General features: G+C 43.8%; 2 protein-coding genes across 2 annotated transcripts in view; one reads left to right on the top strand and one right to left on the bottom strand.

Annotated features, from left to right (window-relative positions):
• cpap (centrosome assembly and centriole elongation protein) overlaps positions 1-15540 on the bottom strand; it is an 88521-nt gene extending 72981 nt beyond the window's left edge. The window contains exons 1-4 of the mRNA XM_084313894.1: positions 15471-15540; positions 14451-14924; positions 13336-13465; positions 4558-4779 (exon numbers count right to left, since the gene is read on the bottom strand). Coding sequence (XP_084170020.1) covers positions 4558-4779; positions 13336-13465; positions 14451-14882 — 784 coding nt within the window. The 5' untranslated portion in view covers positions 14883-14924; positions 15471-15540. The remainder of the gene's footprint in view (positions 1-4557; positions 4780-13335; positions 13466-14450; positions 14925-15470) is intronic.
• Positions 15541-16015: 475 nt separating this feature from the next.
• Positions 16016-27822, top strand: part of ttf2 (transcription termination factor, RNA polymerase II) — a 48748-nt gene continuing 36941 nt past the window's right edge. Inside the window, exons 1-10 of the mRNA XM_084314397.1 lie at positions 16016-16102; positions 16372-16486; positions 17175-17261; positions 17882-17951; positions 18707-19834; positions 21083-21203; positions 21732-21917; positions 22121-22272; positions 22662-22743; positions 23850-23966. Coding sequence (XP_084170523.1) covers positions 16075-16102; positions 16372-16486; positions 17175-17261; positions 17882-17951; positions 18707-19834; positions 21083-21203; positions 21732-21917; positions 22121-22272; positions 22662-22743; positions 23850-23966 — 2086 coding nt within the window. The 5' untranslated portion in view covers positions 16016-16074. The remainder of the gene's footprint in view (positions 16103-16371; positions 16487-17174; positions 17262-17881; positions 17952-18706; positions 19835-21082; positions 21204-21731; positions 21918-22120; positions 22273-22661; positions 22744-23849; positions 23967-27822) is intronic.

Consider the following 27822-nt stretch of genomic DNA (forward strand, 5'->3'; position numbering starts at 1 on the left):
TAGGTTCACGCGCACAGCAAATTTCACCAGTTCCTGGCATTTTTAACCAGTGGAGAAAGGTAAGAGAGATTTCCCTATCGTTTTTCTTATATGAATTATTCAACCTACGTTAATAAAACATACCTGGTGATCAACTACAGTTTGATGTTAACCCTTTATCTGCCAGAGATTATTCTGATCTTAATCCCTTCTCTGCCACCACTGTAAGTCTATGGAGATGTTCCCCTTCTTTGCAGGGCTATAACTTTTTAAATTGTATTGCTAAATTGACATTACTATGGCCCATTCAACGTCAAGTATCTATCGTTTAGGATGTAGCAACGTTCTACTTTTTCATTCACACATTCATACTAAAATACGGTCTAAAGACGTTATGATTTATCATCTGCTGGTGCCCGTTAAATCATTTATGTAGTATGGGTGATACATAGATCAGAGCAGTTTGTATGGACAATAATAATCAAACACGCTGAAACTCACCGCAGCTTCCTCGTAGCGATGGGGGATGCTACTGGAGCAAAAAGATCATTATTATGGGATGTCGATCTAGTTGGTCCAGTTCCAGGTTGTATACGGTAATACTATATACGTCCAAATAACGTTGTTTATTGAGTTAGGGCAACCGATCGATTATCCAGTGTGTCGAGATGGAGCCCCGGGAGCGATAGCGAGTGGCCGGACGGAATATGGGTGAGCACCACTTCCGGCCGCTCACTTCCGGTTTTGGCACCTCGCCGATCGGCCACCAGATGGCGGTCTTGAACCGTTGGAGAGTTGAGAGGAGATCTACAGCAGGGGTTCTCAACCTTTCTGCTGCCAAGGCACCCCTGTGTTCAATAAAATATTCCAGGGCACCCCTACATACGATAAAGACTTTCCCGGTCCTGTCTTTTTTGCTACAATGATGATACAATGACTCTTTATTTGCTGTGCTGTCGTTGAGATGTTTTGTTGTTGGTTTGTCTTTGTTGCTTGTTGGTGAATCTGCAAATATGAATTGCCCCACGCGGGATCAATAAAGTTGTCTGAATCTGATGACAAAAGTTTTTTTTTTAAATACAGAAAAGGATCACTAAAGTGCTATCTGTTGCAGCTGCACTGTTCTCCATAAAAATAGCATATTTGGATAAGTTTGACAATTTCTCAAAAACAGAAAATCATGTATTTTTTTTAAATACAGAAAAGGATCACCAAGTTACCATTTCTCAAAAAATATAAATAAATACAGAAAATAAGCACTTGTTCACTCAGTGGACATTTCTAGCTCAATGCGAGGTCTGGTGCTGCTGGCTAATAATACGGTCAATACGTGGGGAGATCTTTGACAAGGCAACACGCATGTCATCCTCAAGGCTCAACTTGGCCCTATATTTTGTTTTCAGAGCTGTCATGGATGAAAAGCCAGCTTCACACAGATATGTGGGGCTGAATGGTATCAACACCTTAACTGCAGCATCATGAGATACTTGGTACTCAGCACCACACTCTGAAACTAGCTCTCCAGGTGGTATCAGATGAGATTTCAATGAGTTCTTCCAAGAGTTTGGATGGAGATGTGTCAGGAAGCTTTGTCTCAATGTTGTCTGTAAAGTATTTTTTTATCCAGAGTAACTTGGTGATACTTTTCTGTGTTTTATTAAATAATGATTTTCAGATTTTTAGAAATGGTCAAACTTATCCAAATATGGTATTTTCATGGAAAACAGTGCAGCTGCAACAGATAGCACTTTAGGGATAATTTTCTGTAATCCAAAAAGAATTTGGATTCACTATAAAGTGCCTGTTCACTATAAAGTGCCACGTTTTGATATATTGAGCTTTAAACTTTAAGTAAATTTTTTGGAACACGCAACCTAAAACACCTTCCTCTCCCAAACCGTTCCTGCAATTGTTTTATGTTGCATGATGATCATGGATACATTTATGTATTGTATTTTTTATGTTTAAATATCAACATAATCTGTCTGTCCACCCTCAGTACATTTAATATCAATATAATATAGTAGTCTGACTTCATCATCTTTTCAAACGCACACACATAGAGGGAGAATGCCCCCCCCCCCCCTCCTCCCCAGTCCTCCTTCCAAGTCCCCACTCTGCTGTTCTCTGTCGCTCTGAACAGGGCTTTAGCTTGTTGTTAGCTTATGGTAACGGGACATTATTTCCGGTCTTAAACACAACGTGGTCATAAAGGAATGGCAAGGATTGCAAAGCATGTTATATGCATTTGACCCGTTGCGGAATAAAACAGCAGGGATTTGTTTTGGGTCGCAAAAACACTACCCTTGCTGTGTTTCAATGTCCGCGTTCCAGATCCAGACGCTACTAATACTGCTGAGCTGAGAGACGCTACTGCTCACTGCTCAGCCTGCCTGAGATGCATCCTATTGGCTGTGTGCTGGAGCGGATATGAGTCACGACACCACGGATTTTCAAAATAAGAGTATCATAATGACCTTAATGTTGCTAGCTTTCGGAGCCTAGTTATTATAGCTGGAGCTGCGCGTGGGCATAAATGAGACCCGCTATAGGATTTTCAAAATAAGACTGTTGTCATTCTATATTTTTAAAGAACATTGCCAGGCATCTCGCGGAACCCCTGACAGCTCTCCGCGGAACCCCTGTGTGCCGCGGAACCCCTGTTGAGAACCGCTGATCTACAGCACCCGTCAAGTCTCCGTGGGTGAAATATGATTGCCATGACAGATTTTTGAAATATTGATCTCAAAGACGCTGTACGACGTCATTGGCAGATTACACATGGCGAGGAATGACGTCTAAACACGTCATTGGCGATTAAAGGGTTAACATTATGATATGTGTAGTGTTCTGATACAACGATTATTGGTGAAGCGATGTCGAGATTAATTTGGGGTGTGACAGCTGCTGCAGCGCGACCTGTGGTTTGCTGATGAGAATGGCGGGGTGGGAGCTTGATGCTGGATTAGCGTATCGCTTCGTTGGGAGGCAGAGATAGTCATTGGATTCGGCAAATCACGCAACGTTTAGATTTCAGTGAACCCCACATGATAATGTTGCCGTCTCTCTCTCTCTCAGTAGTGCCAAATTTCTCAGTTATTCGCTTGATATAATTAATACAAATGTCCAATATAGCGGAATTCGTTAGCTCATAAAAATGTGATTATAACAGACTGCTGTTTAATGTCGGGCCGACTGCCCACAGACGGAAATTCGCCTATTTGATTTCAAGTCAGCAGCAGCACGTGAGTCTATCGACAGGACTTATTTTATTTGGAATATAATGTATACGCAAAAGTAGCCTAGTTTTAAGTTAAAATATTATAAATCTACATGCCTTGAGGATGTCCTTTTTTTTATCCACTTTTTCTCCCATTTTTTCTATATTTTCTCCCATCCCAATTTCGTATCATCCAATTCAACCCTCCCCTGTCACGAACGCTGTTTCTTGCCTCCCACAAGCCGGCTGCAATGTGGACTAAGTCATACATAGCACAAGTCCCCTCCGGTACTTGAGGTAACAGCAGTCGCATCTTTTCACCTGCGCAGCTCGATCTCTCAGTGGCGAGGAGTAACGCGTGGGGCCGTGGGAGGCTCACGCTGCCCCCGACACTTCCTGATTCTACTGCGCAGGCGCACCAACCGACCTGTAGGAGTCGCTGTCCACAACGCCCGATCCCCACCCATCAGTTTCCCACCCCCTAATACGGCCAATGTGTATTAGTACGGACGACCAGCTAAACTGAAAGCAAATGTGGAGCGCTGGGCTCGAACAGGCGAGCCCAGCGTCTCCAGATTTTGTGGCGAGCGCCTTGCCCACTACACCACGTAGCCGCCCGAGGATGTCATTCTTTATATAGCCTGCCTATCAATTGTTTTTAAGCTCAATAAACTCTGACCGGAATTTCTCCCATTTGTCCGGGAGATTGAAATCTTCCAGGACACGGAGACCGGCCCCAATATTTTCTAACGGAAACCCTGTTTTGAGTACTTGATTAGAAATATAAAACAATGAATTTTTTGGAAAAAAAGCTTACAGATGTGTTCAATAGACTCACAGGAATTGTGTAAAGTTGCCCAAATAGTGCTAGGAATAGCAATGCATGTCCCCTTTAAAACCTGAGTTTTCTCGTGATTGGCGCTGAGCGGTTGGCGAGTTAACGCGACTTTTCTCGTGACTAGCACTGAATGAGTTAATAATGAAAAATAAATTAAATAAATAAAATCTCAAGTCTGATTAGCACACATAGCCTACTGTGTACAGACGGTTTCAAACTGTATTTTAAATCAGAAAGCAAACTAAATAAATGGACAAGAGAAAAAGAAATCTCAATTTGGTCAGTATTGTCATTTGGACAAGCAAAGCCATTACTTTACATTGCGGGCAAGAAAGACAAGTCTGTCCACAAATCTGAGGTAGAACATGAATTTTTGACCACGTTTCATATTTATATAGAGGAAAAATATATTGCGATAATTATCGTTATTGTTTTATCGCCCAGCCCCATTACTGACATAAATAAAGTCACAATGAGGTCAAATTAAAAAAGGGAAAAATAATAATAGAACATTTCTTACCCGCCTCCTTGTCCTGCTCCTTATGATCCAGACCTTTCTGTGGCTGGCCGTGTCTCCATGTGGGAGGGGAGACGGGGTCCCGGCAGGGGCCTAGGGGGACACTCTGAGGTCCTGGCTGCTCGGTTAGAGTATGGTTGTGTGGGGATTCTCTACGGGGAGAGTTCGCTCCAAGGGTGCTCTGCTCCCAGTCCGTCCCCGACAGCCCAGACCTCTCTGTGCAATCTGTACAATAAAATAACAGCTACCTTAGTCTGTATTAGGGTTGGGTACCTTTCACATTTGAACCGATACCGGTACCCAACGGTACCTTTTTTCTGTACTTTAGTCTCTAAAAATTTAATCTACCTACCTCAGTTGTAAAAGACAAAAAATTCAAACTTCAAATAACCACACTTTCGACCGTTTTCGGCTTGCCATTGCCCTGACTGCTTTGTTGTTGAATCAAGTAAAATCCTAGGTAAGCGTATATTGTGCGTGTGAACGTCGACGTGGGGAAATAAAGTTGAAAAATATATATATTTGTAAAAAGATATATATATATTAAATTTACAGTACCGAAATGTGGCACAGACGGATCTCACGTGAATCGGTACTCGGTAGTACCGACGTGATTCGGTAGGTACCTTTAAAAGTACCTAATTCGGTACCCATCTCTAGTCTGTATGCCTAAGATTGTCATCAATATTTCATATCATAGTTTACTACAAAATCATCTTTAGATAATGTGTAATGTGTAATTTGTAGGGCTGGGTATTGGCACCGATTTGATTGGATTCACAAGGTCCAGAATTGATTACATTTCCGATTAAATTCTATTAAATGTTATAAAATGTAAATGGTTCAAGGAATCCTCTAACATGTTGCATTGTTAAAAATATCAATGTTTACATTAAGTATTTACTCTCAAACAGCTCTTTTTTTTAACCCAGCCCTAGTAATTTGCATAGATAACTTGCATAAAATATATTTTTTTATGTTTTTCTGCCGTACAAGACAGAGGAGTAACTCTTCAAAAAGAGCTTTGAAAAGAAACGTACACCCATCTATGTTATACAGGGTAGCATTTCTTGAAACCAACGGTCCTTTCTTTAAGATAAGAGAAGATATTCCTCTTTCCCCTCTCCCCTACTGTCTCCCTCTTTCACCATAAGATTGAGGCCTCTGCAAAAACCCTCTGCACCATGCACTCCCTCCTCACTGTCCTCCTTGCATCCCTCGCAGGAATGGGAATTGTAGGCATGGCTGTCACCCTAGCGTGATGACCACTCCTACCAAGTATCATGGAGAGGCCCCCTGCCGTACAGATGGGTGTTCCCCAGGGCTTGGTCATTGGACACCTCCTCTTCTCTCTACACCAAATCTCTGGGTAACATTATCACATCTCATGCCTTCTCATACCACTGCTATGTCGATGACACTCAACTGTTCCTCTCCTTTTCTCCGTCAGATATCCATGTCTCCGAGCGGATCTCGGCCTACCTAAGCAAAACTGAGCAACGCTTCACCTGCCCGCCTGATCTCCAATCTACCAAAGTCAGCCCATGTTATCACACTTCTTGGAGAGCTGCACTGGCTTCCCATAGCTTCAAAGTCCTTGACCTGGCATACTGTGCAGCGAAAGGAACAGATCCTTCCTACCTCCGGTCAATGGTCTCTAACTACACACCCTCAAGACCCCTACGCTCTACATCTTCTACAGTCAGGACAGCCGAAACCTGCCCAATTTTCCACCGTCGACTAAAAACACTTATTCAATCAATATGTGAAATGAAAAAGAAAATACTTCTAAAAATTATATTTTACCATTATACTCTGCTACTAAGGAATCTACCTTGCCTATATTACTACCTACTATGCTAATATGTCTATACTACTGTACTATGCACTCAAGACTGTAGCACTCAAGTTCAACACTGTTTGATGAACAATGTTACTTACCATTAGCTGCCAGAGTTGTACCCTTCCTGCTGACTAGGTAAATGACTAAATGTCCTCTCAGCCTTCCTACCGTCTCTAAAGAAATGAGCATGAAATGGTCCAGACCCACGGCACCACCAGGGCTTCACATGAAAGCATCCAGACCCACAGTACCACCAGCTTCACATGAAAGCGTCCAGACCCACGGCACCACCAGGGCTTCACATGAAAGCATCCAGACCCACAGCACCACCAGCTTCACATGAAAGCGTCCAGACCCACGGCACCACCAGGGCTTCACATGAAAGCGTCCAGTCCCACGGCACCACCAGGGCTTCACATTAAGGTTCTGGCTCAATGCGTTTCCAACGTCACTACAGCCACTCAGCATTTTCACCTACTAACATCCTCTGGCAGACAAAAAGTTATAAATAAAAATGGAACTGGAGATTGTAACACTGACATAACATTTTATTTAAAGGAGTAACTATTATAGCTTCCCAAATAGATTACACTATGTGTGTGTGTCGTGCATGTGTGTGTGTGTGAGTGTGTGAGTGTGTGAGTGTGTGAGTGTGTGAGAGTGTGAGTGTGTGTGTGTGTGTGTGTGTGCGAGTGTGTGTGCGAGTGTGTGTGTGAGAGTGTGTGTCAGGGCTCGAGACTAACACCGTCCCGTCGTCGATAAAATATGTATTTGGGATGAACAAAAATCCTCCCTGGGACGCAGTGGGGACGAAGAGGATTTATTATTCCCACTTGAAAAATGTCAACTGCGCCGACTGTCAGTGCGCATTATGGCATATCACTGTCACTGGCAAATGGTGCGCGTCTTCTGAGTGCTCGCTTTAGTTGACAGTGGCACGAGACCACTGCACGAGACCTGCGAACATAGAATGTTTAATAAAAGTTTGTTTACATGTCGCTTCATGCATCCAGTTTACAACTGTGTGTCTTGACTTCCTAGTGGGACATGACATCACACAACTACGGAATCCACAAGGCTCAAACTCAAACCCAATACAGTGTCTGTTGTAATGACTATGCTGCCACCGAAAATCTTCAGTTTGGAATAAATATGGCTGAATGAACACTTTTTTTCTGTACTTTACTCTCCCTCTCTGAAGTCTAAACTTCACAACACACAATCTAAAACCCCTTACCTCCCTCTCCCAAACTTCCTGGTTAAATAAATGTAAAAAATATATATTTATATTATTTTGCGATTTGAATTTTTTTTGCGATTTGCTAATTGCATCATTCCAAATCGTGATTTCGATTTAAAATTGATTAATCGTTCAGCCCTATTATCCACCCATTCCTATGGAAGAAGACACTTGCAGGTAAATATATATATATATTTTTTTTTACATCAAGTAACATCTAAAAAGCAACATGCTTGTGAAATATTCCAAGTATTGATTTTTATTTAGTGAGGAAATTGCTCTGATCATCTGTCCAATATATTGGACCATGTGCGTCAATCAGGGTTAGAAAAAAAAATATTCAAGGGCTTTTTTTGCCCCCCTTAATTGATTTTCGGGGGCTTTTTTTGTATTTCGGGGGCACTGAATTTTTATGATAAACGGTTATTAAACATGCAGAAGCACTATACAAGAAGGGCCCGAGCCGACTCTACTTCCTCAGAAGGCTGAGATCCTTCAATGTCTGTACAAGGATGTTGAGGATGTTCTATGAGTCGGTGGTGGCGGGCGCCTTCTTGTACGCTGTGACCTGCTGGGGCAGCGGACTGAGAGCAGTGGACACAACCAGGCTGGATAAGCTGGTCAGGAAGGCCAGCAGCGTGGTTGGGGTGGAGCTGGACTCTCTAGCGAGGGTGGCGGAGAGGAGGAGCCTTGCTAAGCTCCAGGCCATCAGGGAAAACCCCACCCACCCACTATACACAGCCTTGGCTGACAGGAGGAGCATGTTCAGTGCTAGGCTCACACTACCCAAATGCAGCACTGAACGGCACAGGAAGTCCTTCATTCCAACAGCCATCAGACTATATAATGCATCACTGTGCCTCACTGCATCACTGAGCACAGAGCGGCAGCTCAATAGTGGCTAGCGGCCTCCAGGCTCCACAACAGGGGGCAGCGACGGCTGCCAGACATTGATCTAGGACTTATAGGAACCCAAGGAGGACAATACACTACCTGAAGCATACTGCACCTTGTGACACTGTGAATACTGGAATATATATTTCATTTAGTTAGATTTAAAAGTTAGATTTAAATTATAATTATATTGACCAAATTGTTTACACTGCTTCCCCCATGCTCAGTATATTCTTACTGTATTTATTTCTGTATATTTTATTTCATTCTATTTTACTCTACTCGTATCCTAGGCAACTTGATTTGATTTGTGTTATTATTCTAATTTGTGACCTGTCCTGTCTAAATGTTTAAATGTTGAGCGATTTGCAGTGTCAAATTTCCCACGGGATAATAAAAGTATTTCTATTCTATTCTATTCTATTCTTACATCCACATTTTTTGACAGTCTTCGTCCCGCGGACAAAAAGATCCACACAAGCTCCTCGAACACTAGCCGTGTTTGCAGTCAGAGTCTCACGACAAGCTTTGCAATAAATGATATGTTGACCGGTAGCATCCTCCTCAACCCCTACCCAGTCTAATCCCCACGACTCCATCGTACTCCGCTTTACATTTTTTTATTTGAGGACCTTGGGAATCTGCTTCTCAGACTCTTTTTCCTTCGTGTTTTTATAGTTTGATAAAAAAACGCTCCATCTTGTCCGTCTTCAAAATGCCATCAAATGCTGGTGAGCTGCTCACCTGCTAATGTGAGAGGGTGGGGAGAGAGTGACGTTGACATCTGATCAAAACAGATTTAATAAATCACGTCTTTCGCTCGTCAGTTAAATAAATAGTAATATTAATTTTTATACTATGTTTGATAACGTAATGTTAATGACATTAATAATGTCTCCATATATATATATCCAGTGTTGCGATGCTCATATCAACACTGGCTGCAACGAAGCGATAAACTCATCCCAATAGTATGCAACTGCAGAGCCGCAGAGCCAGCGGCGCTCTCATGGTCCTGTCTGCTTATAGCTTATCCGCAACAGTAAGTGACTTCTGGGGTAGGCCTGATTGGCCCCGACAGGCACGTGACGCGCAACTTTCTCTGCCGCGCGGCACGCTCCGCGGAGCGGAGCGGCAGAGCTTGCGGAATGATGTAACCGTCCAAATACGCTATGACTTTCATTCGGCGCTTCAGCTCACCTGGCAGAGCAGCGGTCCTGCGATCCTGCGGTCTGTTGTTGACGAGTTCGAATCCCATTGAATTTTTTTTTTTTAACGTGATTTTTTTTTTAACGTGTATTCTTTCGCCGGTTAAGGTTAGGCATGGTTAAGGTTAAGGTTAAGGTTAGGCATTGTTTCGGAGTTGGTTAAGGTTAGAACGGTTAAGTTTAGGCGCTGTTAAGGAGCTGGTTAAGGTTAGAGTTTGTGTTAGAGAATGGCAATATTCTTTCTATGGTTAAGGTTAGGCATGGTTAAGGTTAAGGTTAAGGTTAGGCATTGTTTCGGAGTTGGTTAAGGTTAGAACGGTTAAGTTTAGGCGCTGTTAAGGAGCTGGTTAAGGTTAGAGTTTGTGTTAGAGAATGGCAATAGACAGCCTATTTCCGCGCGACAGCTCTCAGCAGCCTCGTTGCGCGTCCTGAGTTTGCCGCGTCACGTGCCTGTCGGGGCCAATCAGGCCTACCCCGGAAGTCACTTACTGTTGCGGAACAGTTACACGCGTCCTGTCTAGGGACCGCTCAGCAGCGCCACCCACCCAATGGCTGAATTGGAGTACTGCACTGTGCGGGCACAACTGTGAGCTCTGCGGCTCCGCAGCTGCACGCCTCTCGCTAATCCAGCACCAAGCTGCCGCACCGCCATTCTCATCAGCAAAACACAGGTCGCGAGGGAATAATTCTCACAGGACATTATGACCGGAGATATTTAAATATGTCGGACTTCAACAGAATATATATATATAATTAGTAAACTGTCAGGGACATTTTGTGCCCCCCTTAACTGATTTTCGAGGGCATTTTGTCCATTTTCACGGGCATTTTGCCCCAAGCCTGCGTTAATTTCTAACCCTGGCGTCAATGGCTCTATTTCAACTACAATAATACCAGTACTATATCAGTAGTATACCAGTAGTATACCAGTAGTATACCAGTATTATACCAGTTATACCAGTAGTATACCAGTACTATACCAGTAGTATACCAGTAGTATACCAGTACTATACCAGTAGTATTCCAGTACTATACCAGTACTATACAAGTACTATATCAGTAGTATACCAGTAGTATACCAGTAGTATACCAGTACTATACCAGTAGTATACCAGTAGTATACCAGTAGTATTCCAGTACTATACCAGTAGTATACCAGTAGTATTCCAGTACTATACCAGTACTATACCAGTAGTATACCAGTAGTATTCCAGTACTATACCAGTATTATACCAGTACTATACCAGTAGTATACCAGTAGTATACCAGTATTATACCAGTAGTATACCAGTACTTAGGGCTGGGCGATATAACGATAATTATCGCAATATATTTTAATAGTCGATATCGGGGGAATCGAAAAAAATAAATATCGAATTTTTCTTCTTTTTTTGTGACCTGCAACAGGGCAGTTTTAAAACCAGAGACAGTGGACAGCCTTGTCTTTCTCGCCTGCAACTTAAAGTAATGGCTTTGCTTGTCCAAATGACAATACTGACCAAATTGAGATTTATTTTTCTCGTCCATTTATTTTGTTTGCTTTCTAATTTAAAATACAGTTTGAAACCGTCTGTACACAGTAGGCTATGTGTGCTAGCAGAGCTAGTCTCCAGTCATGAGTCACGGTGCACATGTGCGGTGGTTTGTCCACCAAAAAAGCGCCAAAAGATAGAAAAGAAACTAGCAGAGCCAGAACTGTTCAACTCCCCTGGAGCCACAGCCAGCAGAGAAGCCGGTTTACTTTCGCTTTCAAACCAGCTGCAACCTGAGAACTGGAGTGTGAGGGGATGTAACACTAAAGATGGCGGCAACGACAAAGAATTGCTGCAAAATAAACATACATCTGTTTTTTTTAATACTCGATTTTTTTTTATCAAGTGATATGATATTGTTATCGATATCGTTATTGCGATATCATTTTTGGCCATATCGCCCAGCCCTAACAGTACTATACCAGTATTATTCCAGTAGTATACCAGTACTATACCAGTACTATACCAGTATTATACCAGTAGTATACCAGTAGTATTCCAGTAGTATAGCAGTAGTATACCAGCAGTACTATACCAGTATTATACCAGTATTATACCAGTACTATACCAGTAGTATACTAGTATTATATCACTAGTATGTCAGTACTATACCAGTATTATACCAGTAGTATTCCAGTAGTATTCCAGTAGTATACCAGTATTATACCAGTAGTATACCAGTATTATATAAGTAGTATATCAGTACTATACCAGTACTATACCAGTACTATACCAGTAGTATTCCAGTATTATACCAGTAGTATTCCAGTATTATACCAGTATTTCAGTAGTATATCAGTACTATACCAGTATTATACCAGTAGTATACCAGTAAGTACTATACCAGTATTATACCAGTATTATACCAGTAGTATACCAGTACTATACCAGTAGTATACCAGTACTATACCAGTAGTATACCAGTATTATACCAGTATTATACCAGTATTATACCAGTACATTTCTGCATAAAGTCCATCTGAGTGGACATTTTTGTAACTCCTTAAATAATTGGTAAAATAAAACATAATTTTTTTTGATGAAAGATGAATAAAGATGAATAAAAACACTTGGGGAAAGAATCCTGACTGAGGCTTTCATAATTCATGCATGAAATGGATATATTTATAAAAAAAAAAAAAAAAATGTATTACAAATAGAAAATTCGAATGTTGATTTAGAATACGAATGCCAATGTAATGAACGAAGGTCCCAACGTTCAGGCTCAGCCCTAGTGTGTGTGTATGTGTGTGCTCTGTCTCAGCTATTATTGGCAGCTTAGCCACGTGGAGAAGGAGGTGCTATGTGTACCCTTAAGTGTTCAGTGCTGCTTGGCCCCCGATACATTTGATTCCCTGTTTATGTAATATAATTTGTGGAACCAAATAAAGTATTCAAATGTGTGCGTGTGAGAGTGTGTGTGAGTGTGAGTATGTGAGAGTGTGAGTGTGTATGTGTGTATGTGTGTATGTGTGTGTGTGTGTGTGTGTGTGTGTGTGTGTGTGAGTGTGTGTGTGTGTGTGTGTGTGTGTGTGAGAGTGTGTGTGTGCGAGAGTGTGAGTGTATGTGTGAGTGAGAGTGTGTGCGTGTGAGTGTGAGTGAGTGTGTGAGAGTGTGTGTGTGAGTGTGTGTGTGTATGTCATTGTATTTCAACAACCAGGCAGGGAAAGAGACAGAGAATGGGTTCTGGGCTGGCCTAGTGTACATTATATTATATATTATGTGGCAAATTGTGGTTGGTCACTCACTCACTCACTCACTCACTCACTCACTCATACATGGACATTTTAGAGCAGTGCCACGCCTTGTTCTGGGTCGCTTTCCCTTCAAAGAAAGACGGTCCCGGTGTCAAAGAAAGAGTCCTGGTGTCAGTTACTTGTGTTGCACCCATGACCTATGCATGTGACAAGATGTCCTACAAAACATGAGTGAGTGAGTGAGTGAGTGAGTGAGTGAGTGAGTGAGTGAGTGAATGAGTGAGTGACCACAATTTGCCAAGTATAGGAAAAAATATGTATAAAAGAAAAATAATATATATGCGTTTAGGGTTTTCTTGATATTTACCTGTTCCATTGAGATCTGATGATCCATTAATCATTCCCAGCATTCTCTGCTGCTCCTCCTGGAGCCTCAGCAGCTCCTCAAGCTGACGAGCCTTCAGCTGCTCCTGCATCTGTTGCTGCCACTGCCTCAACTGGAGTACACACACACACACACAAGGATGTCATCAGGTCAACACAGAGCAGTAGGTGAATTAAGGGGGGTGGGGGGGATGAGGGCTGCAATTATACATAAATAGTATAGTAACATGTCATGGGGGGGGGGGGGGGGTGAAAAAATAAAACCAGAAAAATCTCTGATCCATAATTCAAACATTTATTCTTGCACGCAAAAACATAATTAGTTCTGACTTCTGAATGATAATATTGTGATTATTTTAGCAGATAATGTGACTAATAATTTTAAGGCCTAGCTTTAAAATTACTCTAGAATCTACATTTCCTTGTTGTGCAATATAAAACAGCCAGTAGTAAATAGTGGGAATACATGTACCTGCTATGTAGGCTTAGGTGTCACTGTGGAATTATGACGACTACAATTGGATTCCCTGGTATTATATGGACGTAGTATTTCTGGGTGAGAGTGAAGCACCTCCTGTTGAATCCCGTTTGATCTCACTTTACCTCATTCATAAAGCGTATAGTCAACAAATATACATAAAATGTCATTATTGTGGTATTCACCATACAGATATTGCTATCTTTTGTATTGCGATATTGTTATGAATTAAATTTATTGTTCAGACCTACAGCTATACTTGCCTGCTCTACAGCAAGGTGTTGCTAGTAGTATTTTACTGCTGGCCACTGAGTAGTTGTTAGGTGTGTTGTCTAAACAAAGGCACCTTGAGGGAAGTGAGGTTACTTATTCACTTTTCCTGCCCAGACTTCCTCCGCCCAGTCAGGGTCGTACAAGACTGCTTATCTGTCCTTAACTGCCAACCCTGGTCCCAGATCAGCCGCAGTCCTCTCCACTCTCACTTCAGTTCAAACTGTTATGTTCCGAGTGACACTCCATACTCAGATTATACAGTGATTCTTCAAACTATGGATCTCACATGTTTCTGTTGAGTCGATGGAAGTGTCCAAACAAGTTGTGAACAAGGCTGAACCCCTTACCTGATCAAGTTTCATAATCAGAGACTGGTCCTGAGATTGACTAACCAACTCTTCCAAACTGTCCACGTCTACAGCACAGTGCAGACCAATGAATGGCTTGTTCGACATAACAACAGTCCCCTTTCCTGCTAGTCGCTGGTTCAAATCGCCAAGTTCTGTCCCGCATTCCAACCGAGCCAGGGCGCCGACACTGAGGCAGCAGCTGCTGTCCGTAGACGCGGGCAACGGAGCGAAATCCGAGGCGAAGGAATCGTCGGGGTCCCGCGACGGCGACCCCCAGCAGGCCGAGCCGTGGTGCCGCAGAGAGTCAGCAGCCAGGTCCGGGGAGGGGTTCAGGATCACCCCGGCGGCGCGGGAGCTGCTGCTCGGCATCCATCGGGCGGTAAAGTCGGTCTGGGAGAGCTGCTGCAGCAGCCCAGCTGGAGATGACATGACCGTGTGTTCCCTCAAAACACCAGTGTAACGTTACACGAACTAATCCAGGATTAGAAAACAGACAGATTATAGTGACAGGTCAAGTGTCAAGAGACCATTAATACACCTGCGATGCATTTTAAAGCCGATACCGAGAACCAGCAGCGACCTATCTATAGGCGGTTGAGGAAGAAAGCCACAACATGCCAATCACGATAAGCGACGGAGTGGCCGTTTTAATATTTTATTGTTGTTGTCACTCAGGCAACAGCATAGCAAACGCAAGTTTCATGACACGTGGCTGGATGGATCAGGATCACCGACAGTAAAATATGGTATCGTGTATCCCCAAAAGGTTTCAAATGTTCCTAATCACTTTTAAAATATACATAGCAGTTTCCTATGTTTCACTGCCGACAGCTCGCTACAGTGGTTATTATGGTCGCACTGTATTAACTCACTGCATCAACAGCTTGACACGCAGTAGGAATGGCAGGTCAGGAACACAGTTGCAAAAACACAATAGCTAGCGTTATGACAAACATAATGCATTTGACCTGAGACAAAGCGGAACAATTAAATTGTGATTATTATAATGACACTTACATTAGCCGTGGTGTAGAGTTAAAAGTTTTGAGAGACTTCAGAGTTTCGAAGACTACCGCCATATCAAAACAAAGCCCGCGAGAGGGGAACGCGACTCAGCGCTATGCGTTATGGGAAATGTATTTTTTTTTGTCTGGTGTGATTTTTGTTTGAAGTTGCGTCTACACATTACACTTGTATTATTATACGTACAAATAGTAGCTGTCCCCCTTTCTGTGATAATTACAAGGGTTTAACATCGATTTTGTAATAATTTTCTTGATCGAAAAATAACTAGTTCTAAATTACTTCCGGGTCAACTTGACTTTCTAAATGTATTTTACAATAGAAAGTCGATAGTACTGTAAAATATTGATTTCCTTTTCTGACTGAAATTGGTTTAGATACTGAACCCCAAATAAAGTAGGGATACAAAAACGTCAATTGACCATTGTTTAATTTCACGTTTACCTTTTTAAATAATCTGGACTTTTATGTCGAAAAAAGTCACCCGGAAGAGGGAACACGCGCATGTCATTGGTTAAATCGAAATGCAGTGAGTCAAGCCGACTGTTGAACTGACTGCCTCGTTTTATCTTGGAGAAGGGAACTTAATTTTATCTTGATGGAAACTGTTTTGTGTAGTGCACATGGTAAGTAACAGTTTTCTATATTAATCTGAAGGTGTCAGGTATTGTGTTCATTTATATATATATATTTAAACATCTCATTCTGAAGCCAGGCGTTTGAAAAATGACAGGGCGATTTCAAGTATGGAACCCAACGGAACGTTGTGTGATGATGATGGTCACAACGCACCACAGCCCACCTGCGCGTCGTATTTTAAAGATTCACTCGAAACGATTCTTATTCTTACTACATGTTTGCTATATTAACGTTACACTTTATATTCCCACACCAGGCAGCATGTGCATGTTGAAAACAGGCGTGAGAGAGGGACCAAACAGGGGCAAAAGCTTCTACGTCTGCACTGATGGATCATTAAAATCAGGCTGTGATTTCACCCAAGTGGCACGGTAAGTTACAGAAGGCCTATTTCTTCACCGATAGATACATTGTTTTATCGTTTTTCGAGTGCCGTGGCGACATCTTGGTCCGATAATAGATTGATGTTGTTAGCAGGGGTTGAGAGCTCGTCATTAAATAGGTCGCATTCCAGTCCCTCCCTCCACCTAAAAAGCACAACCGGTGTTTTTGTTTTTAAGGATCATAACATAATGCTGCTAGTGGAGGTGCCAGGTGGGCATAAATATTGGTTTAAAAAAAAATTATTTGGAGGCTGTTGTGGAATATTGATAAGAATATAGGACAGGCATTATGCGTCAGCCTGTACCTTTTCAGTCACTACCAGAATCAAAGACCTTGACAGTCTGGATATTGTGTGTGTGTGTGATGACTGATTACTACTACTATATCTTGTTATACTATCATCATGGTGCTATTTCATTCAAATGGGCTGTTTTCTTAAACTTTTTTTTAAATGTATTTATTTTTAAATACGGCTGCAATGACATTTTCTTTAATTAACTTACAAATATACAGTATGTGTATATATATAGTATATATTTTACAATATGTATCATTGACGATGGTATAGTAACAATCCATACCTTTGCATGGATCTATGATGGTATTGGTATACCTTCATATTCATTATAATCAAACCAATGACTGATAGCAGCATTCATGACTTTGATTCACCAGTATCCCACCATCTCACTGCCTGCGTCATGAAGATGCCATGGTGGAACTCCAGGCTCTGGTCATCAACCAGGAACAGCAGAGTCACAGGTGTTTGTCAGTATGAATGATCTATGTTTTTGCTATGTTTGAGTCTAAATGGGCGCACAAAAAAATTAAAAGTTGGAAAGGTGTGTATTCTTCTTTTCCTATAGTTGTGGTAACTGTCTCCACAAGTGATGCATTGTGGGGGCATTGGCTGGACCCCACAATGTAGAGGAGCTATTTTAGGATTAGGGGTTGTGGTTAGGTAGGGTTAGGCATGTAGTTCTTATGGTTAAGGTTAGGGAAAGGACTTAGGGAATGTAAGTCTATGGAATGTCCCCACAAGACATGATAGTGTGTGTGTGTGTGTGTTTTATAGGCAACAAGGACGCCGCCAGCTTGCAGATCTTGACTTTGAACATCCTATAAGCTTGTGACACTGTATCTAGAAAGGGATGTCGAAGTCTATCAATTTTGAATGAAAAAATGCCAAGCTAACAGTTCTCATAGATGCAACGTCCCAATCGGTTTGGGAATACCAACACACAGCTCAGCGTCTTTGTCGCAAAGTTCAGCTACAGGAAATTAACGGACAACGGCAGAAGAGGCACATGAGGTGAATAAGTCTGGCTGTGTGTCATAATGAGTCTGTAAGAAAACAGAAACAAACGTGCCTCTTGTTTCAGGCTGTACTACCGCTGTGTTGTTGGAAAGAAAGCCGGCCAGAGGTGGTGTGGGAACGTGCCCTGGATTCTGGTAGGAAAGTACACACAATATAGACACCATTACCCCTGTAGCAATACCATTCACACTGAACATGCCTTAATTTCAAACCTTTATTTAAACTCTAAAAGCAACTGAAATGTCCCTCATTTACAGTCACGACGAGTGTTCATACAAAAATAAGCATGAAATAACACTGCATATAAAATCATAACAACAAGGTGAAGGCGAGACAAATGTAAGGATAACAATTCAATTAAAACACGTACAACTTGATTGACAAAGGTTGGAGATCAAGGTTTTAAACTCGCAACAGAGGGGAAAGTCTCAAGCTTTAAGGACTGTTGAACTTCATTCCATGAGCTCGGGGCAGATTGACCCTGTTCTGAGCAAACTCGGGGAACCTTAAGGACCAGCCAGTCACTAGAACGGGTTCCATAGGTTCCAAAACTTCATTCCAATAATGATGTAGTATAAGGAGGTAGCTTACCAATAAAGGCCATAACAATTAACAAATACCAGTGTTTGTTGCGCCTCTTCGTCAGAGAGGACCAACCCACTTAAAGGACACAGTGAGGAGGTTCGTATCTATGACCAGTGATGAATCTGAGGGCAGAGTCCAAGAATTTAAGGGTTGAGGCTGCAGCATGCCTATAAATTACAACACCATAGTAGTCCAATCCTTAGTCTCATTTCCCTTGGAGGTTCTCGTCAGTGTAGTTATTTCATTTAAGATGTTGACAAATTGTTGAATACGTTAGAATGGTTGCTGTGCTTCATCCTTGCAGCCAGAGAAGGGGAGGCGGAGCCCTCTGACCGACAGACACCTGCAGCCCTCCTGCCTGGCTCCTGTGCGAAACCCCTTCAAGGCCCCAGAGAAAACGGACGCAGAGTCTGAATGGAAGAGGGCGCAATGCGGGTGGGGCAAGGAGAAACCAGGAGAGATGACGGCAGAGAGAGACGGAGGAGGGAAGGAGGCGCAGTCCGGGGGGAGCAAGGAGAAACCAGGAGAGACAACGGCGGAGAGAGACAGAGGAGGGAAGGAGGCGCAGTCCGGGGGGAGCAAGGAGAAACCAGGAGAGACGACGATGACGGAGGAGAGAGACGGAGGAGGGAAGGAGGCGCAGACGAGTCAGAAGAGTGACGGTAAAGGGAGCGGTCGAAAGGGAGACTCAGACAAGGAGACAATGGGGTGTTCAATTCCATCTGACTCATATCGAGGCAAACAACTTCCACCGGGGATGAAGGTAAAGAAGAGAGTGTCTGATGAGGAGAGGAAGAATGCCACAGTGGATGATGAGGAAAAGGTAAAGGAGACAAAAGACAAAATCAACGAGGGCAGAGAAGCAGGGAGAAACTCTACATCCAGTGTCCAGTCGCCGCAAACCAGGGAAACACAGAAAACCTCTGAGAAATCTTGCAGAGACTCGCCCGATCAACCAGCTGATGCTAGGAAAGGAAACCACTCTGAGGGCAAGAAGAAGAGTACCTCCTCCTCCCCCTCCTCGGTCACAAACCACACTCCCAGTGATGCTGCTCGTTCTACCAAAGACACTGAAAACACCAAGACTCTGCCGTGTAACAAACCAACGCCACCCCACTCCACTCAAACCAAAGATCACCAAGATGAACTGAGCTCTGAAAAGCAAAATGGTGAACCACAATCGGCCAGAGAGAAGTCTCTGGGAGTTACGGGCGTCACTCTGCGCGGAGTGAGATATGATGACGAGGATTCCGATGATGATGTCCAAATAGTATCAGTGCATCCTGGTCCTCAAAAGACTCCTCCTGTAGCCACTGTCCAGAAGACCCTGACATCTTTCGCAGGATTCCAGGCTGCCTCCCAGGTCAACGGTCAACGGGGAGACCCCAGAGGAATGCACAGCCTGCTCTCTGGGCAGCTCCAACAGAAAAAGGTGAGGGATTACCATGCATGGGTATAGACCAGGGGTAGGCAACCCTAGGCACGCGTGCCTGCATAGGCACGCGGGGGCATTTTCATAGGCACAGGGGGCAGCACTAAAAAAATATATATATATATTTTTGCTTTGAAATATTATAGTGAAATATTTTGCACTGTTGTCGCATTTATCTTGTTGAAATCCTCCCACAGGTTCTTTTTACTGCCACATATTTAATTGAGACCCTTTATTTGTTTATCATTGTGACCAGTGGGATTAATCAACACATTTTATTATTTATTTTTCTATTTCATTGAACATGTACTCAAAATGTGAGTATTACCAAGTCAACTTGTGTTCTTAAAACAATGACAATAAACATAGTTTTATTAGGTTGAAATAATGTGGTTGTGTACTTATTTTTCTGTTAACTTATTATGGGTTGAAAACTGAAAACCTTAATGCACAGTAACTGAACTCAATATTTTTTAAGTTCTGGTAACTTATTATATATTTTTTTTTACAGTGTAGTCTTGCGATCAATCAAAACTTATTTACACGATATACCTCACATTCACCCTCCATTCACATCCTGGTGTTCTCCTGGTGTTCTCCATTAGGCCTGTAGGTGGAGCTATGACAGCACACGTACAGTACACACACCGATGGTGTGTGATGTGTCCAAAAATGAATGGGCAAATGTGAGTGAAATGGTCGCACTGTATGCAGCTGTTTGTCTGCATTGCATTCCCCCCCCCCCCCCCCCCCAACTCAGATTTAGGGTTGATACAACCATCATAATAATATTGTTAATAATAACAATAACAATAATGATGTAATAATGTAAAAATTATGATTAAAAAGACCTGATTATGAGAAAAATAAATTACGATGCATGGAATATTGTTGAGGCACACTAGTTGCAACTATATTTCAAACAGGCACTCCATGTCAAAAAGGTTGCTGACCCCTGGTATAGACATTCAGTTGACCGTTAATTACTTGACTCATGTGCTTTGAGAGCATTAGCTGGTTGATAGAGCAGGGTATACAAATGTTATTTGGGTTGCATGGTGATGGTGATTACCTGTTGTGATTAAAGGTCTGCACTCAAAGAAAAAAAAATTCAGGCTGACTTTGTTTTGAAAATGTTTAGGGGGGAAAAAAATCCCTTTTTCATTTGATCTCCTTGAAAACAATGTTCTACTCAATCTCTCTCCTTCTATCCACCCCCACCCTCTCTTTCTCCCTCCCTCCCTCCAGGCCACCCTGGCTGTGGTGAATGTGTCTGCTCTTCCTGATAAAGGAGAGAGGTTGAGGACTCAGGTTAAAGAGCTGGAGGAGGCCCTGGATTCTCTCAGCCTTGCTGCCGCTGCTCAGCCAGGTAACAGCATGGCCTCCATTACCCAACATGCATCTGTCCTACAACTGTCCTCAAGCGGTCGTTGGAGCTAATTCTTTCTCAAACGATGACAAGTAAAACTAAAGATGAGCATATTGTAACATGAAAACGCATGTCTCCTAATCATTCATTCATTCAATCTTTATTTCAACCTGAAAATTCATTCATCAAAATTCATAATCGACTGGTTGCCAGATTATTCCTTACAATTTCTGATGGCAACTGAGCAAAATTAAAAGTCATGGATCATTGGTGCAGCAGTAGTTCACTGTTGCATGCAGTGCATGGAGTAAGGACCTCTATTATGAAGTGGGACTTGTATCATGGCTCCATCGGATTATTTTATAGTATTGTTTCTGTCTATACTTGCCATACTATTACCCCCTAATAAAGAGCCAGTCATTAGATTATGACTTTATTGCCTCCAAAACATTGTTTGTCTGTCGGCTTTTCTTGGTGTCAAGTGTCAGGTTTCTAACGGGAGGAAGGCTGATGACCAATGCTTTGTAGAGTTCCAAGGTGGAGACGGTGGTGATGCCAAGCCAGTGCCCGTTGCCAGCCAGATCAACCCGTTCAGCCGCCAGGGTGGTACCATCCTCCTGCCAGCTCCTCCAGCCCAGGCCTCTCTCCAGCACCAGGCTTCAGGCAGCGCTCTGGGCCTCCAGCTCAGCCAGGGATACACGCAGATGTATGGAGGTAGGAAACCGGGGCTTTCTCTCATCACAAAGTCTCAACTGGCCACCGATTGAACAGGATAGTCTATTAAAAGGCCTGATTGAACAGGCTAGTCCATCAAAAAGACTCATTAAACAAGCTATTCCATCAAAAGGCCTCATTGAACAGGCTAGTCTATCAAAAGGCCTGGTGAAATATATATATATATCTCTGTCTACTGCCAGCCGACCCTCAGGCCTTCTATGGAGGCAGGATGACTGACAACCGCCTGCTAGCAGTAAAGAACGCCACCTCTGAGGCCATCGACCACCTGCACAGCTCTCTGGAGTCCTGCCCTGGACCTGAGGAGGAAGTCACAGACCCCAGAGGCATCAAGGTCAGAACCAACCAGTTACTGAATCGTTTGTTTGTTTCTTTGTGTACCAACCTTTACCTCTGAACCTCTACCAGACTTTATAGAATGTTTGGATATGATATATTGATATCATATATAATAAATATATCAATAAAGATTTGTATAATTTCATGTCTTATTATTGAATCCTGTAAACATGTCGGTGGTATTAATATCAGCAATAACAGTAATAACATAAATTAGCCATTTTCTTCCAAAAATCGTTAGTGGTTACAGGCAGCCATGTTGTAAGAGAGTGAACTACACAAACATTCTCTGCAAGGCCTCTGTTCTGTGTTGAACTACCACAACACTGTGCAGGTTCCCCTGCTTATCTCTGTTCTGTGTTTAACTACCACAACACTGTGCAGGTTCCCCTGATGGCCCACCAGAGGAGCGCTCTGGCCTGGTTGCTGTGGAGAGAGACCCAGGAGCCCTGTGGAGGAATTATGGGTACGTTGTCAACATCTCCCTGATCCATGTCTTTGTATTCATATTCACTGTAGCTGTGGCTGTTCTGCTGTCATGAAGTTCATTATATTGCGTACTCTGCTTATTTTTATCTTTACTATAATTTTATTGTCTATATTTATATCTTCTACTATTACCATCCCCATACCTGTACCCCCCCCCCCTCCTCATGCTACTATGATGCCAGAATTTCCTCAAGGGGATCAATAAAGGAACATCTTATCTTTTTTTTTTTTTTTTTTTTTTTTTTTATTGATATTTTTTGCACAAATCTCTCCAATATTCAAAACATCTCTTTCCACATCATATGCAATTTCCAGGATTTGCCTTTTTCTTTTTTGTAAGAACATACAAAACATGTAAAGGACTCATACAAATACATTAACAACTGACATGGAAAATAAAAAAAGACTTACGAAAAAAGAAACATACTATACTATACATTATGCGTATACATCCCTGATATATATATTTTGCATGTAGACCGAACTACCTTCGAGCAGGTATGTGCTGCATCCTCTATCGGGATGCCACCCTTCTCTATATTGCATGTGAGAGAAAGCGCCCCAGACACATGCAGTTGTGCATGATAACATGCATGCACGCATGTCTCCAACACATGTATGTGGGTACGTGTATCACGTAAGCATGTGTACATGCCTCATATGTGTGTGTGTGCATCTTCCTAGTATGTGACTGTACTCCTATCTCTTGTGTGTGTCTCGTATCCATGTGTGCCTCTGCCCCCTATGTGAGTGTATATCTCAGACGTGTATATATATGTGCGTCTCAGCTACGTATGTGTGTGTCTCCTATATACATGTGTATCCCCCATATGTGTCAGTGAAAGCCTATACTTCAACTATGTGTATATGTAGGTGTGTGTATGCCTATTTCCTATAAGTGAGTATGTGCATGACATCTTATCTTATCGTAGGAGTGCATCAGTGACTTGCATGTGTCACCTTTCACCACTAGGGGGAACAGATCCTGAACTATATTTTGCCTTTGCATTATATGGTTTCTTCCCATTAACCTGAATAGATTTTGATTGTCCGGAACACTTGTTGTCTTGGTCCTCCCCTCAGCGGATGACATGGGTCTCGGGAAGACGCTGACCATGATCGCTCTCATTCTGGCCCAGAAGCAGGAGGATAAGAAGAAGGAGGAGGACAAGAAGTTGGACAGCTGGATCTCAAAGAATGGTAGCTTTGACACCTTTTCACTGATTCTACCAGACAGATGTACAAGAGATCTCGTCCATAGTATACCCATGGAGTTTCTATTCAGCCTATATTGCATCAGAATCAGAAAGGTCTTTATTGCCAAGTATGTTTGCACATTCAAGGACTTTGTTTTGGTCGTTTTGTGCAACATTAACAATAGGTTATGACTATAACCATGTTCTGTTAATAGTGGTGACGCTCGGCGTCACTCATGCACTATCCTCGCATATGTGCACGCGCACTGAATAAAATTCCACAATGTACCTTTATCCCAGTATTCGTCTGACCACACCCCTCGTTAGCTTACCTTCATAAGCAGGTGTGTGGTCACCTGCTCTCCTCCCCAAGCTTCAAGGGCTGCAGCGGCGTCGGACGCCGAGCGTCACCACTATTAACAGAACATGGTTATAGTCATAACCTATTGTTCTGTATAAATAGTGGCTCCGCTCGGCGTCACTCATGCACAAGGGAGGCCGAGCGGGAGCCACCGGCCGACAAATACACCCCGCTGAAGGCCCCCCACAACCATCAGAACAGGGAGGGCCGAGCCCCCCCGACCCCCCCTAATGGAGGGCACCCCCCCTATTGGAGGTATCCCGGGAGGGCGACGGACCCGACCGTGCGAAGAGGCACTCAAGCAACTCAACGCACAGGGTGAGCAGACCGTGGCCTGACCCCACGACTACACACACGCACAACCCGCATGCCACCCGGGAACGAACGGAGGGAACAACCTCGTTACTGCCCCCAGAATCACGGGGTCAAGGGCAAACCCAACCCTGTGGCAAGGCCGTAGCAGCGGAGCGCGAAGGAAGGCCCAGACCCACCAAAGGGACTGGACCCCCTGGAACGGGGGCCCGGAGAAGTCCATGATGCCAGCATCAAGACCCCACCAGGTGGGCATTTAGTGACCCCGCCCCCCACATCGCCAGCGTATTCGGACAAAGGCCCCTCAGCCGAGCGGGCCCTGTCCCCCCAATAGTACACCGCCTGGCACACTGACCCTGCAAAACAGGCAGTCAGCATGGCCGTAAGCACACAAAAAAGGTTAACCAACAAAAGCAGGCAGCGCACCGGGGAAAAACCAGGCAACAGGCTGTAACCTGAGCCTGGAGCACTGCGGACGAGACAGGCGCCAAAGGAGTCAGCTGAAAACAGCCGCCCCGGCGGAAGGGGCGTATGCTGGCGTTGTTGCATGACCAAGCCTCCATTTAAAAAAAAAAAACCCACCCAGAGGGGTTGAGGCAGAGAAGGCTGACACGGTTGGCAGACGTCATGAACGTGCAGGGGCACCCTCAACCGGGTAACCCGGGAGTTGACACTGCTCCAACACACCAGGGAATCAACCACCTTGGTGTTACCCAATGCGGTGGTTGTTCCTATAACCCCTCAAGAAAAAACTCAAACACACCTGCGGGTATACACCGGCTATACCGCAGTACAAGTGTTTCAGTTTTCAAAAAAGGGTTAACCCAGGCCTACGGGTCGACGAAACATTACTTTGGACCGGGCCCGGCGATACGGGAAGCACAGGGTCACCAGAGGAGGTCAAAGACCACCCCAACAGGCCCCTCTTCGCCATGCGTGAGAGAGGAGCGAAAAGAATGGAGAACCAGCCCCAAGCACACCGCACCTGGCATTCCCAGGCGGTCCCCCAACCAAGCACCAACCAGGACCAACCTGCGTAGCGGCAGAGATCTGACGAGACCGAGCGTGCACAGGCTGGCATGGCCGTAAGCCATTACGACAGTGCAGAGTACAAAATGTACCCAACCAGGGTCTCCATAGCGCTTAACCCTGTGACACCCGGACCGACCTGGCATTTCCCCCCTGAAAAAGCCCAAGTCCCTCAGGGTACCAGAACAGCAGATCTGCATCCCCGGCGGACAACGGGTTTAACTGATCCGGACCAGCGTGACCAGAACCAGTCCCGTGCCCTAACCATGCCGACATGCCTACTCCAGGAGAAGGGGCAGATATGCGTGTTGATCTTAAACATGAAAATAAGGCGCCACCCAGACGTTCGGTGCGAACCGCGCCCGGTGGCCCACCCCCAGGGCGTGAGACCCCTCTACATATGTTCAGATCCATTCCGTCATCATCCCCCAGATATGAACGAGAATCCGTCGACAACCAAAACAGGTCGTCGGAAGAGGAAAAACCTCCATCCCAGTTGCTTTATAAAAATGCCGTTTTAACCTCAAGCAACCAAGGCGTGCCAGTCAGTTGCCTGATTACAGAACACCCCGAGCTAGCACTATACGTGCGTCGGGACACAACCACATCAATGAACAGGCTATTTAGACCGGTCATTGAATCCCCAAGGCGCCCAGGGGAACGACAAGAGGGGTGTGATGCTTCCTAACTCCAACTCTTCTTAATAGAAAAGAAGGAAGCACCAACAGTATGTATCCCAGTCTACACAGCCGGGGTAAAAAAAAATGCACATTTTTACATCCCACCACCCTCCCATAGGGAGGAGACGGAAATCCCCAGAGAGACTTCCCACGCGAGCTGTACAGATTGAAAAGAATATATTGCACCTTGAGCCATGTAAAAGTTTGGTTTTAGGGCTCTCCGGGGAGGAGGCACTGAACTAGGGATGCACGATAATTATCGGGCCGATATCAGCAATTATGACGTCATCCCGATAAACTCGATAACGTTATTGATAGCTCCGATAACATATAATACATTTTTTGGTTAAAAGAAATCCGGTGTGGGTGGATTTGGATGAAGGGCGCTTGTTTTTATTATAGCCTCCTCCCGTTTTGCCAGTACTGTGGTAAAACTGATAGCGTGTGGTTTAGGAACAGGGAGTTTTTCACAAATCCAGCGCTCCCCTTCTTGTCTGTGACGTAGTCACGTTACATTCGGAGACAGACAGTCGATCTGCCAATTACGCCCCTCCGCTTGCACCCACCTCTTCTTCTTACCACCAATCAGAAGCTCTCGTTCGTTTATTTACCTCCGGATTGTCGGCCATTATTCTACTCGGAGCTATAACGTTAGCTGCTCCCCGCCAGCCACATTGACAAGTACCAGCGCTTATACATTACTGGCAAATGTCTTGTTGCACTTGTGGCAACGAGCGTTGTCAGCATCGACTTTAGTAAAATAGACCCAGACTTTTTTTGAGGAATTTAAACGTCGCAAACTAATCTTGTTGGCCGTTTTCTATCTCTCCTCCCTGGGTCTCTCTCTGCCTGCGCGAGCCGGCTGTGCTCACACACACACGCACACACACACACACACACACACACACACACGGGTGCTGTCGAGAGCAGAGCTGTGTGTGTGTGAGTGAGTGAGTGAGTGAGTGAGTGAGTGAGTGTGTGTGTGTGTGAGTGAGTGTGTGTGTAAGAGCACAGCCGGCTCGCGCAGGCAGAGAGAGACCCAGGGAGGAGAGATAGAAAACGGCCAACAAGATTAGTTTGCGACGTTTAAATTCCTAAAAAAAAAACTCCATAATTTCTCGAGTACCGATAGCAGTACCGATGACGTCGGAGCTTATAAATACTAAAAAAAAAAAAATTTTGATTAAAAAAATAATATACCGTATACATTTAAAAAAAAAAATTATAATACAATAAATATCGGTTATCGATATCGGTTATCGGCTTGAGGAGCATAAAATTATCGGTATCAGTGTCAAAAAATCAATATCGTGCATCCCTACACTGAACCCATACACACTCAATAATCGAATTGAATCGAATACACACACAATAGAGTAGGACTCCTTCTTGAGGTTCCACTCACGTTGACAATCTGAGGAGGAGGCTCTGTACTCTGAGGAGGCTCCCTCACATGGAAGGAGAGTCCCAACTCACAG

This window comes from Notolepis coatsorum, assembly GCF_963971535.1.
Source record: "Notolepis coatsorum genome assembly, chromosome: 5".
Classification (NCBI taxonomy): domain Eukaryota; kingdom Metazoa; phylum Chordata; class Actinopteri; order Aulopiformes; family Paralepididae; genus Notolepis; species Notolepis coatsorum.